This window comes from Thalia democratica, chromosome 4 (genome assembly GCF_965202585.1).
Source record: "Thalia democratica chromosome 4, ktThaDemo2.hap1.1, whole genome shotgun sequence".
NCBI classification, from domain to species: Eukaryota; Metazoa; Chordata; class Thaliacea; order Salpida; family Salpidae; genus Thalia; species Thalia democratica.
The window spans coordinates 11865524-11886391 of NC_139168.1; the positions used below are offsets into that span (position 1 = coordinate 11865524).

The 20868-nt window shown below is 28.5% G+C and overlaps 1 protein-coding gene across 1 annotated transcript in view; it reads right to left on the reverse strand.

The window, feature by feature from the left end:
- The window catches only part of LOC145833017 (uncharacterized), a 56632-nt gene that overhangs the window by 27099 nt on the left and 8665 nt on the right, over positions 1–20868 (reverse strand). The window contains exons 9-28 of the mRNA XM_082940220.1: positions 19975–20148; positions 19560–19688; positions 19124–19306; positions 18349–18457; positions 16575–16686; positions 15944–16084; positions 15531–15730; positions 15094–15287; positions 13618–13767; positions 13031–13219; positions 12321–12429; positions 11644–11755; positions 10620–10794; positions 10238–10391; positions 9831–9979; positions 9347–9481; positions 6569–6754; positions 5677–5781; positions 3814–3886; positions 1276–1387 (exon numbers count right to left, since the gene is read on the reverse strand). Coding sequence (XP_082796346.1) covers positions 1276–1387; positions 3814–3886; positions 5677–5781; positions 6569–6754; positions 9347–9481; positions 9831–9979; positions 10238–10391; positions 10620–10794; positions 11644–11755; positions 12321–12429; positions 13031–13219; positions 13618–13767; positions 15094–15287; positions 15531–15730; positions 15944–16084; positions 16575–16686; positions 18349–18457; positions 19124–19306; positions 19560–19688; positions 19975–20148 — 2891 coding nt within the window. The remainder of the gene's footprint in view (positions 1–1275; positions 1388–3813; positions 3887–5676; positions 5782–6568; positions 6755–9346; positions 9482–9830; positions 9980–10237; positions 10392–10619; positions 10795–11643; positions 11756–12320; positions 12430–13030; positions 13220–13617; positions 13768–15093; positions 15288–15530; positions 15731–15943; positions 16085–16574; positions 16687–18348; positions 18458–19123; positions 19307–19559; positions 19689–19974; positions 20149–20868) is intronic.

Below are 20868 nucleotides of genomic sequence, written 5' to 3' on the forward strand. Positions count from 1 at the left end.
TTGTAACAATAGCAGCTTGCGAATGTTTACGTTAAATGTAAACAGGTGCTAAATACAATGCACTGCTTTTGATAAATTTAGTTAAACTGAAAGTGACATCTGCAAGTATTTAAATGTAAACAATTTTCATCAGTAGCACTTTTGTTTTAAACTGAGTTTATGAAAAAAAATTTCAAGTAATTGATTCTTTTGCAATATGAATTGTATATTAAAATGAATACAGTTGTTTAACGCTACGAATTTATTTTAAAAGATAAAACAGTTTTCTAAAAAGTGCAAGTAAACGTTATAAGTGGTATTAAAAACTGTTTTAATTAAAATTATCAGTGCATTCGACAACACAATAAGCTTGTTAAAGGATAGTTTTATATAAAAAATTTTAAGCTTGTTAACTGGAAAGTTTTTATAAGATATATTGTCTAGTCTAGGTATATATACTATCTAATTTAGAATTAATACTTAAAGCTTTTGTTTAGTTGCAACGTATTAAATGTGTCAACAATGTTTCTTAGTTTGTATGCTACACCTTTATTTAATGTAAATACAAGAGTTCACAATTTTAATATTATGGTTTTATAAGCGTCAAGTTGTTATTGCTTTTACCATCCTTTAGATTAATTTGTAACTGTGCTAAAAAATTATTTGAACTATATAATCGATGCTCGATGCTTTTATAATAAACTTAGTTAATGTGGTTTTTTCAAGCAAATATATAAAATTTTAATGATTAATTTAATTTTTGTTTAAAATTTTTGGTAGGAACTTGCAACTAATTACGCTTTATAGCTGAAGTGCTGAATTAATACACTTATATCAGTGTGTATAAATGGAACCCCTAAACAATAATTTCAATAAAACTTTTGGTTTCTGTGTGCATCCTGCCCAAAATAATCAAGTACTAAATATTGTTTATCATAAGTTATATAAACTTAATATTTAAAAACCAATTCTACAAGTATTTTCATACAATACAATTTTGTTTAAACGTTAGTATCTGAACTGTACCTTGAACGATTGCTTTAAGCATAGATGACCATCTAATACATAGAATAAGTTGTAAATAGTGTAAATATAACTCTTTACAACTAAAGTGGCATACAACTAGAACAGTTCTTTTATAAACTTGTTAGTTTTTATGCTCCTTTTATCTAAGGTAATAGAATACTTTAGAATTTTAATACTAAAATATGAGAAATTCAGTTTTAAAAAGCAGTTTTACCTACAGCTTTATACAAAATACACTCAATAGTCATAGCAACAACATAGAAACTGTACCTTGTACGATTGTTTCAGCCCTGGATAATCTTGTAACACAGTAGGGCAATCCCCTGTTGTACAACTGATGAAAGATTGGATCAAGCATGATATCATCCTGTCTGTGTTTGTCCTTAAAAAGATTGTGAGGTTTTAACTGGGTTTATAATGGCAAGTTTTCAAATTTTCACATTAATAAACTGGTTTAAAAAAACTTTTTATTTTGTTTTAATACTTTTTAAAATATTGTTTAAGTAATTCATATATCTGAATAATATTTTTCCCACGTTTAAAAAATTAAAAGTGGGTTGTATTTCGATTAAAAACCTACGTATAGTTTTTAAAATTAGTTGTTTTAAGAAAAAGTAATTGTATGAAATGGATACAATGTAAATCAAAAAATTTTATAAATTTGTTTAAATAAAACAAAACTTCAAACGGTATTTGGATAAGTAAGAATATAATTAAATAATTATAATAGTTTAAATAGAAAATATAAGAAGTTAAAAAACACAACGATTACACAATTATATAATTATATAAAGTTAAGTTTTTATATTAAAATCTTACTTGCAGTTGTTCAAGTCACTGTAAGGCATATCAGTGGCGTATAATGCAGCGCATTCGTACGTTTTTTCCAAAACTTTGTACAAATATCAAATATATATGTATTGAAATGTTAATTATACATTTAATTCTTACTTGCAATTGTTCAAGTCACTATAAGGCATGTCAGTGACGAATAATGCAGCGCATTCGTATGTTTTTCCAAAACTTTGTACAAATATCAAATATATATGTATTGAAATGCTAATTATACATTTAATTCTTACTTGCAATTGTTCAAGTCAGTGTAAGGCAAGTCAGTGGCGTATAATGCAGCGCATTCGTATGTTTTTTCCAAAACTTTGTACAAATATCAAATATATATGTATTGAAATGCTAATTATACATTTAATTCTTACTTGCAATTGTTCAAGTCAGTGTAAGGCAAGTCAGTGGCGTATAATGCAGCGCATTCGTATGTTTTTCCAAAAACTTTGTACAAACACCAAATATATATATATTGAAATATTAATTATACATTTAATTCTTACTTGCAATTGTTCAAGTCAGTGTAAGGCAAGTCAGTGGCGTATAATGCAGCGCATTCGTACGTTTTTCCAAAAACTTTGTACAAACACCAAATATATATATATTGAAATATTAATTATACATTTAATTCTTACTTGCAATTGTTCAAGTCACTGTAAGGCATATCAGTGGCGTATAATGCAGCGCATTCGTATGTTTTTTCCAAAACTTTGTACAAATATCAAATATATATGTATTGAAATGCTAATTATACATTAAAATCTTACTTGCAGTTGTTCAAGTCAGTATAAGGCAAGTCAGTGGCGTATAATGCAGCGCATTCGTATGTTTTTCCAAAAACTTTGTACAAACACCAAATATATATATATTGAAATATTAATTATACATTTAATTCTTACTTGCAATTGTTCAAGTCAGTGTAAGGCAAGTCAGTGGCGTATAATGCAGCGCATTCGTACGTTTTTCCAAAAACTTTGTACAAACACCAAATATATATATATTGAAATATTAATTATACATTTAATTCTTACTTGCAATTGTTCAAGTCACTGTAAGGCATATCAGTGGCGTATAATGCAGCGCATTCGTATGTTTTTTCCAAAACTTTGTACAAATATCAAATATATATGTATTGAAATGCTAATTATACATTTAATTCTTACTTGCAATTGTTCAAGTCAGTGTAAGGCAAGTCAGTGGCGTATAATGCAGCGCATTCGTACGTTTTTCCAAAAACTTTGTACAAATATCAAATATATATGTATTGAAATGTTAATTATACATTTAATTCTTACTTGCAATTGTTCAAGTCAGTGTAAGGCAAGTCAGTGGCGTATAATGCAGCGCATTCGTACGTTTTTTCCAAAACTTTGTACAAATATCAAATATATATATATTAAAATGTTAATTATACATTTAATTCTTACTTGCAATTGTTCAAGTCAGTGTAAGGCAAGTCAGTGGCGTATAATGCAGCGCATTCGTACGTTTTTTCCAAAACTTTGTACAAATATCAAATATATATATATTAAAATGTTAATTATACATTTAATTCTTACTTGCAATTGTTCAAGTCAGTGTAAGGCAAGTCAGTGGCGTATAATGCAGCGCATTCGTACGTTTTTTCCAAAACTTTGTACAAATATCAAATATATATATATTAAAATGTTAATTATACATTTAATTCTTACTTGCAATTGTTCAAGTCAGTGTAAGGCAAGTCAGTGGCGTATAATGCAGCGCTTTCGTAAGTTTTTTCCAAAACTTTGTACAAACATCAAATGTACATATATATATTGTAATATTAATTATACATTTAATTCTTACTTGCAATTGTTCAAGTCACTGTAAGGCAAGTCAGTGGCGTATAATGCAGCGCATTCGTATGTTTTTTCCAAAACTTTGTACAAATATCAAATATATATATATATATATTGTAATATTAATTACACATTAAAATCTTACTTGCAATTGTTCAAGTCACTGTAAGGCATGTCAGTGGCGTATAATGCAGCGCATTCGTACGTTTTTTCCAAAACTTTGTACAAATATCAAATATATATATATTAAAATGTTAATTATACATTTAATTCTTACTTGCAATTGTTCAAGTCAGTGTAAGGCAAGTCAGTGGCGTATAATGCAGCGCATTCGTACGTTTTTCCAAAAACTTTGTACAAATATCAAATATATATGTATTGAAATGTTAATTATACATTTAATTCTTACTTGCAATTGTTCAAGTCAGTGTAAGGCAAGTCAGTGGCGTATAATGCAGCGCATTCGTACGTTTTTTCCAAAACTTTGTACAAATATCAAATATATATATATTAAAATGTTAATTATACATTTAATTCTTACTTGCAATTGTTCAAGTCAGTGTAAGGCAAGTCAGTGGCGTATAATGCAGCGCTTTCGTAAGTTTTTTCCAAAACTTTGTACAAACATCAAATGTACATATATATATTGAAATATTAATTATACATTAAATTCTTACTTGCAGTTGTTCAAGTCAGTATAAGGCAAGTCAGTGGCGTATAATGCAGCGCATTCGTATGTTTTTCCAAAAACTTTGTACAAACACCAAATATATATATATTGTAATATTAATTATACATTTAATTCTTACTTGCAATTGTTCAAGTCACTGTAAGGCATGTCAGTGGCGTATAATGCAGCGCATTCGTATGTTTTTTCCAAAACTTTGTACAAATATCAAATATATATATATATATATTGAAGTATTAATTATACATTAAAATCTTACTTGCAATTGTTCAAGTCAGTGTAAGGTAAGTCAGTGGCGTATAATGCAGCGCATTCGTACGTTTTTCCAAAAACTTTGTACAAATATCAAATATATATGTATTGAAATGTTAATTATACATTTAATTCTTACTTGCAATTGTTCAAGTCAGTGTAAGGCAAGTCAGTGGCGTATAATGCAGCGCTTTCGTAAGTTTTTTCCAAAACTTTGTACAAACATCAAATGTACATATGTATATTGAAATATTAATTATACATTAAATTCTTACTTGCAATTGTTCAAGTCACTGTAAGGCATGTCAGTGGCGTATAATGCAGCGCATTCGTACGTTTTTTCCAAAAACTTTGTACAAATATCAAATATATATATATTAAAATGTTAATTATACATTTAATTCTTACTTGCAATTGTTCAAGTCAGTGTAAGGCATGTCAGTGGCGTATAATGCAGCGCATTCGTACGTTTTTTCCAAAACTTTCTACAAATATCAAATATATATATATTAAAATGTTAATTATACATTTAATTCTTACTTGCAATTGTTCAAGTCAGTATAAGGCAAGTCAGTGGCGTATAATGCAGCGCATTCGTATGTTTTTCCAAAACTTTGTACAAATATCAAATATATATGTATTGAAATGTTAATTATACATTAAAATCTTACTTGCAGTTGTTCAAGTCAGTATAAGGCAAGTCAGTGGCGTATAATGCAGCGCATTCGTATGTTTTTCCAAAAACTTTGTACAAACACCAAATATATATATATTGTAATATTAATTATACATTTAATTCTTACTTGCAATTGTTCAAGTCACTGTAAGGCATGTCAGTGGCGTATAATGCAGCGCATTCGTACGTTTTTTCCAAAAACTTTGTACAAACATCAAATATATATATTGAAATATTAATTATACATTAAAATCTTACTTGCAATTGTTCAAGTCACTGTAAGGCAAGTCAGTGGCGTATAATGCAGCGCATTCGTAAGTTTTTTCCAAAACTTTGTACAAATATCAAATATATATATTGAAATGTTAATTATACATTAAAATCTTACTTGCAATTGTTCAAGTCACTGTAAGGCATGTCAGTGGCGTATAATGCAGCGCATTCGTACGTTTTTTCCAAAACTTTGTACAACGAGCATCCAGGTAGAAGCTGTATGTCTGAAATTATATCTTTGTTTACTTAAAGTTTCTCTTCGAATAAAACTACAAACTATTATGTAACTGTGACAGCTAAATTTATATATTTGTTCTAACTTGTACAGCTAAGTTCCCAAAATGGTTAAAAAACTGCTTATATACTACTTTAAAAAATGTAATAATATTTTTATCAAATGTAAAATCTGCATACCTACAAGTATGTTTAGTTTGTTTGTTAAATTCTTTTTCAGGTTAAAGTAATAAAAAATATAATATAACTACTTAACAGCCAAATTTGTTTATTGGTGCTAATTTTAAGAGTATTGAATTACATAATGATAAAAAACAGTTTAATTTCAAAATAAAAAAAAACATTTTATTTTTTAAATCTGTGGTATATATTTATTGTTTTTATTATAAGCTTTATGCTCAGTTTCTACCAAACTTTTGTTAAAGACATTTTTATTTTATACACTTGTAACGTAACTCCAGTTAACACTTTAAGATAGATAATATTTTTAAATTTTATGAACCTAGTGTAAAACTAAAGTTATAATAATTTAAAAATTAAGCTTTACTTATTTATTAATGTGATAAAGGTTTTGAAATTTTACAATAACCAGTTTTACCAACTCTGCACTTATCAATTTATTCAAATAAATAAGTTATAAGTGCAGCGTAATTTATGCACCCTGAAAATATTATTAACAATTTTCTACATAAAATTTTGTCAATCTAAGTGTTGACTTTTTTGTGTAATAGACAAACAAACAATTTTGTCAATAAATATTACAACATTAAAACCAACCAGTCTTGTCGATTCTGCACTGCTGTGACGTCATCAGGGGTTCGAAGTCGGTGCAAACGTTTCCAATGCAAACTTCCTGCTCGCAACGAGTGACGTCACCGCCCGTTTCCGCTCTGACGACACGCGCTATGTCGTCACACGTGTAAGGTTGTGACGCGTTGAAACACTTTCCGCTCTCCACACGTACTGGAAATAAATTAGAATAATGAAAAAAATTTTAACACTTGTATTGGTGTTAATCATCAAATGTGTTTAATGATTTTTTATAATATGATGTAATTATGTCGTCACAGGCGTAAGGTTGTGATGGGTTAAAACACTTGCCGCTCTCGACTCGGGCTGTGGAAGCAAAATAAAAAGTATTATGTTCTATCTTTTAAAGATTTAGAGCTTTTAAGTTGACTCTGCTGTTTCAATATCCAGTATAAACGAAAAGTATCTCAAAAAGTTTTGATTCAAAAATACTCCAGCTTAAATAAAAACTTAAGCGTAAAGCTTGTGTAAAATAGTTCGATGGTATAAAAGTGTGAGCTGCGTTCAAAGTGGTGCACACTTTTATATAAGTTTTATAATGCTTGATGCTTTATTGACTGAAGACTGAAGAAAGTTCGTTTGTTAAAATACCGAGTTTGAAACAATGGTAAAAAATACTGTTATTTTTTTCAAATGATTCTTTATATATGAACAAGTGTATAGAATATACATTGTGTGTAAAAACCTGTTTATATTTTTTTTTATAAATTTGAAACAAAATAAGGATTAGTTCTACATTGTGCTTTTTTTAATTAATCGCTTGATGACTTAATTTAAGATTTTAAAACCGGATGACACGGTTTTAAGCAGATTAAGTAAAACTTTTTAGTTTTTCAAGGTAACCTTTTTAGACTTTTCATACAACGATCATACTAAGTTGTGCTTACGCTAGTATAAAACAACCTTTCTAAACCTTTCTTGAGTTTAAATAAGTTTGAAACTTCAAGTGCGGTTTTTAATTAAAACTCAAGCTACGTACGAAATAGGGTTGAAAGTTTCAGAAAATAGTAAGCTCTTAATTTCAGCAAAACGTTAATAATGTGAAAAGCTTGTATTAATTCTGTACTTTTAAGCTTGCATTTCGCAAACCTGACATCAAGTTTTAATTTCTTATAAGTTTTAAGAAAGTTTTAAAATATTTTTTCTAACTACGATGTTTTACTTTACAACAGATTAAATCTGATGCGTAAAGCTAAGTATAACAAAATTCTTTAAAATAAATAAATATTTTTTTACTTGTTAGTTCAAACTTATAAACCAAAGTCTTTGTGCTAAATTAATGTAAAATTTTGGACTAATATTCACATTCTAAACATTAATTAAAGCAGCCACACTGCATAGAAGCAAAATGCGAAATAACACTATTAGCTTTTTCGTTTAAGATAAAAGTAATTTTTTATATATTTAAAAAGTTTTTTTTACAATTTTTACGTTTTAGTTTTTTCATATATTTAGATATAAACTAAACCTTCAATTCCACCTAGTAAATAAAACTGTTACTTTTGAGTATAATTTGTCAGAATCAGTGAAAATATAGCTTAAAAAATAGTTTTAAAAATGGTATAAACAACTTAACTCTTAAAAAGTATTTTTAGTATAGACCGTTTTTTCAAAACAGAAAAAGATAGTTATTTAAAAAAACACATTTACTCCTCGCAGTTTAGATATTTCACACAATATTTATTATAATGCAATTCATTTAAGCAAATTATATTGGTTTTTAAAACAAACTTTAGTTTCAATCAGCAACGTTTACATGTAACCTCTAAACAGAAACAGTTGTGTCACAAATCATTTGTTTGTTTACAACAGTCTTATTTTTAACGGACCGGTTTGTTTTAATAACAAACATTTCTATTTGTATAAAACAAGTTTATGCACCACAAGGCAAAACGAAGTTAAACGATGTACTTTGTGCAAATTATTTATTGAAAATAATCATTTCCAATCAAATTTTTAAAGTATTTTTTATAAAAATATCAAAACTAATTGATTTTTTTTTAATTTAAGATACGTCATGAAACCAAACGATGATTAAAAAGAATTTAGATCAAACTTAAAGTATACTTATAATTATATGTAACTTTTGTATTTTAGTCTTAAACATATAAACCGAATAAACAGCCAACCATTGATGCACTGACAAATTAGAATCTTAAAATCTAAAACCTTACTTGTTAACAGTTTCAAAACTATTTTTATTAAACTAAAATATGTACTCGACCACTTTGATAATACAGATAATAAAAACTCAAATGGAACAAATTTAACTATAAAGCGCTTATTATATATGTGTTTGTAACTGTCATTTATCATAACTCACAATATTCTCAAAACAACAAATTATATTTTTAATACATAGGTCGTATTGGTCTTTTTGACTGTTTTGGCTACTACACTAAATAACGTTTTACCAGAAATAACAAAATGTACGTAACATATACTAGCACGTAACTTTTTATTTTATACGACTACTTACCTACGCCGCCCTTGATGAAATCGAATCTTTCGACGTAACTTTTATTGAACTAAAATATGTAGTCGACCGATTTTATTATACAGACAATAAAACTCAAATGATGCAAACTTAATTATAAAGCGTTTATTATATTTTAATTTGTAACTGTCACATATCATAGTTCTCAATATATTGCTAAACAATAAACCATATTTTCAATACATGGGTCGTATTGGTCTTTTTGACTATTTTGGCTACTACGATTTAACAGAAAGTACAAAAACTACCTGTGCCGCCCTTGATGAAATCGAATCTTTCGACGTAACACAAGTGCCTGTTATCAGGGCAAGTTTCGATCTTCGTGTAATCGGAAACAAGTTCTCCTTCCATGAACGTCTTGTCTCCCACCACACACACTCGGTCTGTGTGAAAATAATAAATTAAAATTTCACTTTTCTGTATCTGTTTAACAAAACAAATTATTGTGCATTGTACATGTATAACTAGCTTCCTGTTAAGCACACTGTGTGTCTATAAGAACGAATAAGTTGGTGAGAATATTTTTAAGTACAATCAAAATCTTAATAAAATTAAATGCATTTATCACATACTTACTACTTTACTTGATGCGTTTTTAGTTTTTTTTGTGTTCTTGTAAACGTCTTTTACACTTCTTTTTAATCATAATTTTAAAGGTCGTATATACAAAAGAAACAAAATAACTTGTTAAGTTTGATTTTTAGTTATATATATTTTTAAACTCAAACTTACTAGCATCGCAGGCAGGGAACTTCTTGGCTCTCGTGAACAACTTGTACAATAAATTCAAAGACTTCATCTCTTTTCTGCTCATCATCACATTCATGATGCATGATCTCTTCACTAAGTTGCTAATCTCCGAATGCATTGAGTCGTATGCTCTGTTGTGTTACAAGTTATAAGTGTATCCTAATGGATAAAGATTTTATCTATTTGAAAAAGCTCTAAAATAAAATGCTAATTAAAAACAAATGTGCTTGCTAAGTATAATTGTGCATTAGCATATTCAATTTATTAGAACGATCAAAAAAGTTAATACTCTTAAATAATTAAACTTCTCTTAAGTTAGTCTTTTGTTAAAGCCAGCACGAACGAACCACAGTAAACTCTGAAATTTTTATCAACAAAACAAAACCCACGTGCAGATACCCTCGTGCGATCCGGCTCTCGTGAACTCCACCATGGAGTCTTCGAAAATCTTGTAGATCTTATCGAAGGTTCCTCGCACGCACGGCATGTACTCGTGGAACGACTGCAGTTCCACATCAATTCCAACAGATTTCAAAAGATCCCCTGGGATTTTATGAACAGTTTAAAATACATAAAAATACATAAAAACATTGCGTCTTTTGTTTTAAATAATTTAGTTATCTCGGTAGGACGATCTCATTTTCACTAAATACTTAGACATTTTATCACATAAAACAGTATTTAGAAGTGTTTGTAAATTGAAAAAAAAGTAAAATAAGCTTAATAAAAATAAAAGGAGATAAATCTTCAAAAAATAAAGCTAATGATCACCTAATACTGAGGGCAGGTCCATTAAGCTCATCCAATCCTGAATGTTAGTGTTCCTGGTGCAGAACATCTGTTTCGCCTTTTCCATTTTTTCCAACAAATTCGGGTATCCCATGACGGTGGCCCTGTTCCTAAAGTCTTCGAAGGAAGTGAGTTCGTAGCTCATTAAGTGAATGAACTGAAAAAAAATATATAATAAAAATATTCTGTTTGAATCAGAAATTATTTCAACTGATGATCTTTTTTTTTTGAGTGAAACATTGTTTTGAAAATAAAAGTTTAAACTACTTAAAATTGAACTGAACAAAACCATGAATTTACAATAGGCATTAACTTTGTAATTTTTTTTTGTTGTATTTTTTGTAGTTTTGTTTAAGAAATCATTGTATTGGTTTAAAAGTTTGCAAATAAACTAGTTTCAGGCGACCAAAATAGGTTGTTGGTTTTAATTGTTAGCATTTGCTTGGTATTTATAAGTTAAGGATGAGTTATCTTGGTAAAATAAGTTTTTAACTCAATTATAGGTAGTTGTCGACCCTGTTATATGACTAGATATACAGCTACGACTTAACAAGTTTAATGTTTAGTCAAAAATAAATGATATTAACCCGAATCAAATACAGTTGTAATAGTTCCGTTCAAACAAAAATAAACAAATAAAATAAATTTTTGTGTTAATTACTTATAACTTACCGGGTAAAAAGCGCTCAACCCAGGATTAGGATCGAACATACAATGTAAAAAGTACAATCAAATATTTTACATAAAAAAATTAATTTTAACTCACCGCATATATACATTATATGCTCTCAACCAAGATAAGTGATTGAATAAATTTAAGAAATAAACATAAGTAAATTTTTTAAACAAAAATATAGTATAACTTACTGGATAGTTTGTTCTTTTAATTAATGGATAACTATCTATTAGCTGACAGGATAAGAAGCCCTAAACTCAGGAATATGATCTAAAATACTAAGTATAAAGTACAATAAAAAATGTTTGTTTTAAAAATATTTATTCTAACCGGATAATTTGCTCTCAATCCAGGTATGTGATCGAACAAGGTCTTGCATCTTCCATGCAAGCATCCGTTTAGCACCCTCATCATACAACCCATCATTTCTTCCGATTTCATGCTGGAATGTTATTAAGAAATATTTATATGCTTTTATGATAAAGTTTATGCTTAAATAATTTGCAATAATTCTATATAGGAGCATGTAAACACCCAATCATATGTTCAGCTTTGATATTGGAATGAATAAGTATTGTTTAGTTGAATTAACTTTTTTAAACTACACACAGGTGTTTTCATACACCCGTCGTTTTCTTTGATGTAGCAATATAAAAATCAACTATAAATATTTCATAGCAGAAGTTATACACAAAATAGGTATAATTGGTACTTCATGTACCTATGACATCATTTATTACGATTTTGTGCTAAAAAGTCGTTCAAAGAAATTATAAGCTATACAGTTTGCCAGCAACCTGAAAAACTCTGTCGACTTTTGTTGTTCCTTTAACATATATCGACTTTATAAGTTTAAATAAACTAACCTGCTTTCTAACTATAAGTATTTAACCAACTAAAAAGATTGACTAAAAACACTGTTTTTACGTTTTAGCTGTTTACTTAACTGCAAAATTTAACAAACGTTGTGCTATTGTTCGTATGAAAATAGTAATCATTTTTCTTACCCGCACGTATCATCATTTTCGTACGGCAGGTCCGACAAGTAAGGGACCATGCAAACCAAAATTCTGTCCAAAGCGTCGTTCAGTGTACAGTTGGGCAGTATTCTCATGTCTGTTAATATAAAGTTTTTTTGAAAACAAAAAACAAGTTTAATGTGTTCACTGAAACCTGTTAATATTTGTGTGGTCTAATCTCCAACATAACTTAATATTGACAACTAATGAACGGCTATAATTTTTAAATTACCCTAGAATTTCCATTTCATAAATCAAACAAATCATCAGCATTAGTAAAATAAACAGAGTAAAAAAAAAATCTTAAAAAATATACAAAAGAATAACTAGTTCAAAACATTTTCGTTCATTGTAAAATATTATCAAGTTGACTATATATAACTTATATATCTAACTATGGTTAACATCTACAAGACTTTAAACATAAAATCTTATAATCCACTTATAAAACAACTTTAAAAATACATTCAAAATGTCAACAAAAAAAACGTCATCATCAGTAATCTGACAACTTAAAGCACTACAACTCAAAGGATTATCAAAATAACTAAACATCTCCAACAGTCATAAAAGTATTTATGTTAATTACAAACCGTCATCATCGATAATCTAACAATTTAAAAAACTACAACTCAAAGGAGTATCAGAATAACTAAATATGTCCAACATTTGTAAAAAAAAATATGTTGAGTACAAACCGTCATCATCAGTGTGACAATTGTCGGGATCCGTTGTCTTCATCTGAGTGCACAGGTCTCCGTTGCACACGTGCGTCTCGCACTTTGACACGTCCCCGTCGATGGTCTCCTTCATCAGGTACTTCAAATCGTGGCAGTCCTGAGCCGGTGCCTCGGCCGGGTCGTGGCAAAGTCCTTGCTCAGTTTGCACTGTGCAGAGTGTTTTTATAAATAGCATTTTTTCAATCTTTAGTTTTATTATTAAGTGATAGTGTAGCCCGCTTTGGGAAAAATAGGTTAAAATTACAGCAAGCTTTGCATAACTGTACAACATAAAAGAGCCTAAACTGTTCTTTTAAGTAAATCGTGATCTTTATTATGTATCATTAGTTTATGTTTAAAGAGTTATATTTGAGTTAATAGCTCGGAAACCGATAAACCCAATAAACCAATATCACCTTTTATAAGAAAACTAACTGTTTGTATGGTTGTTGTACATAATTTGTTTTCGTGTAACTTTATTATAATTTAGACCGCAAAAACTGTATGATGGTTTAGTTATACTTCCGTATCTGATTCAAAAAAACTTTATTTGTTCAGATTCTCACCTGTCCACTTGAAGCCATTCTCAACTCCCGACAACTCGTACTTTGCGTGGTAACACACCTGGTTGCCATGGCCGCATGGCACCTCGGTAACCGTGTCAGAGACCGGGTATCCCATGGAAGTCGTCCGGTCCCCAACCACACACCTTCTCTCTGAAAGTAATATAAATGTTAAGTTTGTTTTTTATGGTATTTTTTATCTTAAGTTTGTTTTTTACAGTATTTTTTATCTTAAGTTTGTTTTTTATGGTATTTTTTATCTTAAGTTTGTTTTTTATGGTATTTTTTATATTAAGTTTGTTTTTTATGGTATTTTTTATTTTAAGTTTGTTTTTTACAGTATTTTTTATATTAAGTTTGTTTTTTATGGTATTTTTTATCTTAAGTTTGTTTTTTACAGTATTTTTTATCTTAAGTTTGTTTTTTACAGTATTTTTTATCTTAAGTTTGTTTTTAGTATTTTTGACACCTTTCTTAGTTTAAAACAGTTCAACGGTTAGGTTTGTTACAGCTCTGAGGAAAATATTCAACTTGTTTTCTACTTTTAATATTCAAGTTAAAATCAAATCAAATCAAATTTATAAAATTATCAAAATCAAGCAGCATCGTAGTTATTAATCAAAGTGTTGAAATAAACAAGTTGATCGAAAATTTTAGTTATGTTTATTTAAACCTCGTAATTTTATAACAGAGAAAGGGTTTAAATTAAAGTAAGCACGTTAATATCTGCTAAGTGTTAATGTTAAACTAGTTTTTAAACCATTAACATCACTATTGCAATTGCTTAAACTGTTTTATTAAACAACGACAACTAGCTGCTAAAAGTTCACCTGTTTTTTAGTCAACAGTCGATTCGCTAAATATAGAAAATTTTGTTGTTATCTAAAACTGTTTACTTATATTTTAATTTACACTTGATTTGTGAAGAAACAGTTATAGGTTTCTTTTGTAAAAGAAAAACAAACTACTTTTTTTCAAAAGTACTTTGAACAGACAAACTTTCGCTTAAACAGCTCGTCAGTGCTTAACATAGATACTAGAATATTAAGATTACGATGAGAAGAAATAGAACAATGTTATTTGAATGAATAAGTTCCCATTTTGATTACTTTGAATATTTTGACTAAGTGTTTAAAAATTATCATTAAAATAAAATATAAAATAAACCACTGTCGCATCCTAGCATATTGTATTTTGCGCAAACCAGCTTTTTAATAAAAAATAAAGTATTCTATCAATGTTTATAACTGTCATATTTCACAACTGAAACCAACCGCTGTCACATCCTGGCATCTTGTAATTTTACGATAAGAACTTCTTAAAACCATCTACTTTTGTTTTATGATTATTTTTTTTAAGTTTAAAACGGTCAAAAACTTCTTGCAAATATTTTAAAGATTTCAAGTCAACGGCAAAAGTATCATGAACGTATTTATTTTAACGTCATTTTTTAATCAATTTTTACAAATTAGAACCAACCCTGATCGCATCCGGGCATCTTGTAATTTTGCGAGAAGAACTGTTCGATCACGTCCAGTCCCTCGCTGAACAACCTCGCTGCTCCGTCACTCACTCCCATCTGGTTGACGATCCTCTCAATCCTGATCCGCGGATCCGACTCGCAGTGGGTCACCTTCAGCTTGTTTATCGAAGCGTGAAAGTCCTCGTATGTTCTGAGCAAAATGATTAGCATGGCATTACTATTTATGTTATAACTGCAAAGATATCATAAAAAATTTTATAACTGAATCGTACTTAAATTTACCTACAGTTGTTGTTCAGATCAACTTTATGCTGTTTAGGAAAAGTACATAAAAATAATAAAAATATAAACTTTCTTTTTTAAACTAATCTAACTTGGCTGAAAACCAATAGTTTATAAATTTTCTGTTAACAACAGTGTAAATTTCACCGACTTGCAAAAAGATTGGTGACTGGATGCGCGGGAAAACCCGTCAACGGCCATTTTGATCTCCTCCTTCAGCTTCCTGGGGAATTCCCTGGTGCAAGGCAACACGTACTCCAGTGGGGGAAGCATGAACGCGGACTCGAAACTTTTGAAGAATTTCTCCAAACCGGGAAGCACCTCCGCAACTACGTACCAAATTTCCCTCGCCTTTATATGAATAATATAAATAATAAAACCAAGGATTTTTTTATTAATATTTTATTTAAACAAATTCAAGTAATTTGAAGTATTATTACTAAGTATCCCTTAGATGTAAAATTAAACAAAAATTAAACTATTATATACAGCTTAATTTTGATAAAGTATTTTGATTTAAAACTTATTATTTTTTTAAATATTACTAAAATCAATCCCTCTCACCCGTTCTTTTTCTGCCTCTTGTGGGCAGAAAGCCCTAGTAGCGTTCTTCAAAAGTTCCACGGTCAAAGGGGAATCCCAGAAATTGAGACGATTGTAGGCGTCTTCCACCGAAGTCAGGTCACGTGTCATCTCTCTCACCGGCTGTTGAGTAGTTTTTTTGTTTACTTAACACTAAGCTAATTTTTGTTCATTAACTTTTAACTTGGTAAAAAAACTGGCTTTTTAATATTTTTTATTTTATCAATTCTAATACTGGCTGTTTACTTGGATTTTTTTTTTCAATATTATTTTACTTCATAAAAAAACAGACTATCGTTGTTTTATTTTTTCTCGTCATTTCCTTAGACTTACTGTTGAGCTTTAAAGTTTTAATTTAATTCTTGATAAAATATGTTTACTTGTTTTATTTAAACTTTATGATATGCTTTAAAGTTAACGTAGTGTTTATTATATTGTATCAAAGAAACGCATTTAGATAAATAGTTTCGTTTAATATTTTTTTATGGAAAATAGATTTTTGAGTTTTTCTTTTCTGCAAAATTTCTGCAAAAAAAAAAAAACTCATTTAAAACATAAACTTCAAACATCTTGTGGTTATTTTAAAGCTGTACTTTCAAAATCAAATACAAACCTGATAGAACGATCTCAACCCAGGTAGCATATCAAGAACAGTTGGGCAAGTTCCCCACAAACAGTTGTGAGCTATTTCTCCCATGCATAACAACATATTGTCCACATTATTGCTGTGAAAAGTTTTTGTATTATTTAATACTTTTTTTTTACTGTTAGGTTCAAATATTTCAAAAAATTTATGTTCAATTTCTCCAAGACCTAACAATACCTTACCGATATTGTTTCTGTAAACGGAGTGTTGTATTGGTTATTGTTTAATACTTGTTTTACAATGGTAATGCTAGTTAGTTTTAAAAATTTTTTTACAAGTCATCCAAAACATAACAGTATCTTTTTTACGTTGTTGCTTGAATATAAATTTAAGTTATTTTATAACTAGTATTTCAAATTACTTTAGTTAATTTCAGGTAATAAAAAATATCTCATTCAAGAATGTTTCTGAAATCAAACTAAAAAAGTATCTTACCTAAGTCATAGAAAAGTTTTTTACTTTGAACGTTTTGATAAGAAAGTTAGGATATTAAACAATTAGATTTGCGAATACAATATCTTCAAGATATAAAGCATATTTATATCTTAGTTTAAGCAAAATTTATATCAGCATAAACATGATTAACGAGTAGAAAAAAATAATCAAATATGCTGCTGTATTTTTTGTTTGACATTTTTACAGAAAAAGTTTTTATTTATTAACACAGCTTTTGCATATACTTCAAACTAGTGTATGCCATGTATGTTTACATGGATATATAATTATTGATGCAAAAATGCTCGTTAATTTATACCGCTGTTGCAAAAATTTGGTAATAAAATACCTTTAAGTTGTATCTACATGTAAACTACTGGTAATTATAATAAAAAACACGAACTAATACATGGTTTTTTTTTCAGAGTTCGAAGCAAAAACACAAAATTTATTTAAATTAAGATTTCAGTTTATTTTGCAAAATGCTAACAATCTTCATCTAGTAAAAGAAGAAGCATTTAGTATAAAAAAGTATGTAAATGACAAGCCTGAAGATTTTTAAAAGGTCATATACATGACGTACACAGATGTACAGAATATTTAAACATGCACCAAGATAAATAATCACTTTTTTAAGTTCTCAGACGAAAATAAAGACATACAAACAAATCCAAGTATGTAACAGTATGTTTTACAAGTATAAACAAGTCAACACGAAAAATGTAAAACATGTTTTTAATAACTTATTAACAAAAATTTAAGTTAAATATCACAAAGTAGAATATTTATAAAAGTTTGACTAGTTAGGTTACATATAGTTCAGTTCAAACACTTTTAAGCTGTACTACAAAATTAGAAACATTTGTGAAACATAAATTATATGGTTGATAAATATTTTAAAACTATAAATTGCAAATAGAAATTCTTTATCACGATAACAGAATTCATTAAACCACTTTTCTTTTATTAGAGAAGACAGTATTTTTTTAAGGTAAAACATAACATATGAATGTGAAATACGGTTTTAAAATTTTTTAACTAATTTAAGCTTTTTTAAAAGCTGCATAATATAAAAGTATTCTTTGTTGTAGACATAGACGAGAAATATAAAATAACAGTCAAGTAACTTAAGATGACATTAAAAAATAATCACAGTAAACGGAAGCGACAAACTAAACTTTCAAAGTATCAACTTACTTGCATTTTTTGTGAAACTTTGAGCAACATATATATAGTTTGTAGTAAATACTAATTTATAATCACCATATCGCTAGCAAAAATGTATGCTACCAATATATCAACTCACTTGCAAGTATCTTGTGAGCTGTAGGGGAATTCTGTGAGGTATTGATGGGTGCAATGAGACATCTTTTGTATGAGATCTCTGAGAGTACAGCTAGGTAGAAGTTGCAAGTCTGTTAAATTACATATTCACTTATTTTATTTAAAACCGTTTATACATTATAATACTTCTGTTTTTACCAAGTTTAAAGTCTGTTTATGTGTAATGATGTTTTTAGTTATTATATAAAAATTTATTAATATATTGATATAAAAAGTAATATTTATGTTTATATTTTAGTATTTTTTAAAAACAAACACAAACAACAGACTAGATATGTTTCGCACCTTAAGATCAAAAACTTGTTATTACCTTCATACAAATTATAAGGAAAATTTTATAATATCTGTACTTTTGATTGTTTTCAACTATATGTTGGTTAATGAAAAGTTGTATGTCTGTAAAAACATTCTTGTTGTCTGTAATGTGAAAGTTGTATTTTAGTGACAAGTTTATGTTTTTTGTTATACCGTAAAATTTTGTAAACAAATAAAACAAGTTCAACTAAGCTTAATCATGTCAAGTTCTGTTTTATAAAAAAAGATTACAGTTACATTTATTCATTGTTGTAAGTTAAATTTAGAATCTAGCTTTTAAATAAGAAATCATTTTATATTACTTATATTAAAATTTAAAACATGCTTATTAAAATTATCACATTCATCTCGTTGGGGATTTATCTTCAGTTCAGTGCACATGAGTAAATAAATTAACAAAAAAAATAATTTAACCAAGTTACCATTTTCAGGAGTATCGCACTCATCCCGCTGAGGATTGACTTTGAGCTCCGTGCACATATCCGCGTAGCAATGATGCGTCCGGCAGTTGGTCATGGACTCGTTCCTCATCTCCTTGAACATCTCGATCTCCTTGCAAGTGTACAAGTCCTGAGGTCTCCTGCAGTACCCGCCTTCGTATGTGTCTGCGGGAGAACTTGAAATTAATTAACAAGTTTTATTTTGACGTTCAACATATTTAAATAAAAATAATGATTAAGTTCTAACTATTCTATTTAAGAAAATTCAAACCTAAGGCAAAGCTAACTACTTCTATTTAAAAACAATTTTTTAGTTAAACAAAATAAAGAAAAATTTAATTGCTTACACTTTTTGAAGTTAAAAAAAAAAAATTAGCACAAAAGTCAGTTGATTTTTTATTTTGTTTATTAAACTTACATGTGACACCATTGTCAACATACTGCAGGGTTTCATACAAACAGTAATAATCGGGTCCTGGACATGGGGTGACTGCCACGTTGTCATAGATACCGAACACTCTGTCCCCAGTAACACACGTTCGCAATCCTTGAAAAAAAAAATAAATATTAAACTTATTTAATATACCAAACTTTTTGAAAAATAAAACTTAGTAGGAGTTTAAGTGTGCAAAAAGCTTTATAAAGCCATTGTCTGGATATTTTTTACAAAGAAGTCGTATAAACGGGTAAAATATAAACTGTATAAAAAATAATTAAAAAGTCAAGTTTGTAAGTAAAACAAAAATGGTGTCCACATATTTGAGGTTGTGAATAATAAAAAAGTACTTAAAATTCTTGTTTTCTATTTAAAAAAAGACTTAAAATTTTATTACCTGGGAAGCCGGCAAAAGCACTGCCTTCCACAATTATACTCTCAGTGGGTGTTTCATCAACTTTCTCATCAACTTTCTCATCAACATTTTCAGTAACTTTCTCATCAACATTTTCAGTAGTTCCAGTTGTCAATCCAGATCCTTCGACAGATTTTTCCCCAGAACCAGTTTTGTCTGCTTTTTTTTTTGCATTAAATAAAATTTAATTAATGTACAAATTTGTTTGTAATGCATTTTATTTTTTTCAAACTAATTAGTTGTTATTTATGCAACGATAGCTGCAAAACACAAAACCTTTTAAATTTAAAACAATAAATTAGAAGTGCGTATAAATTTATGAGAAATTTATTTAAAACAAAAATTGACACTATACTTTTATGTTGTCTTACATTTTTTTAAAGACTTTCAAAAACATTAAACGAATGTTTATCATTTATGTTTTCTCTGTGCTTCTGGTAATACATCGTACTGATGGAGTTTTGTATGGCTTAAGTTGTAAAAACTGCGTTTAGTTAAACCTTTTAACTTGAGCTTAAACCGAGTAAGTGCATTAGTCTCAAGCTAAAACGATTGGAATACAGACTAAATGCTGTAACACACATTAAAGTACTATAAGGCTACTTTCTATAGCAAACCGCATTAGATTATTTTATGAAATTTATTTGATTTCCTCTAATTTCGTTTGTAAAACAAAAGTTCGAATATCGATAACAACTTTTTTTAAACTTTTTTATTCAGTTTTAGTTTATTTCAACTTTTAAAGCTTAGTTTTAAACTACCACTTATACTGGTCTTAAAACTTTTTAAACTCATTAGTCACAAGCCTAAACTGCTCAACTACTTTTAAATCGTCGAGTTACAAGCTAAAAACACCAAAAATTTACTCTAAGAGCT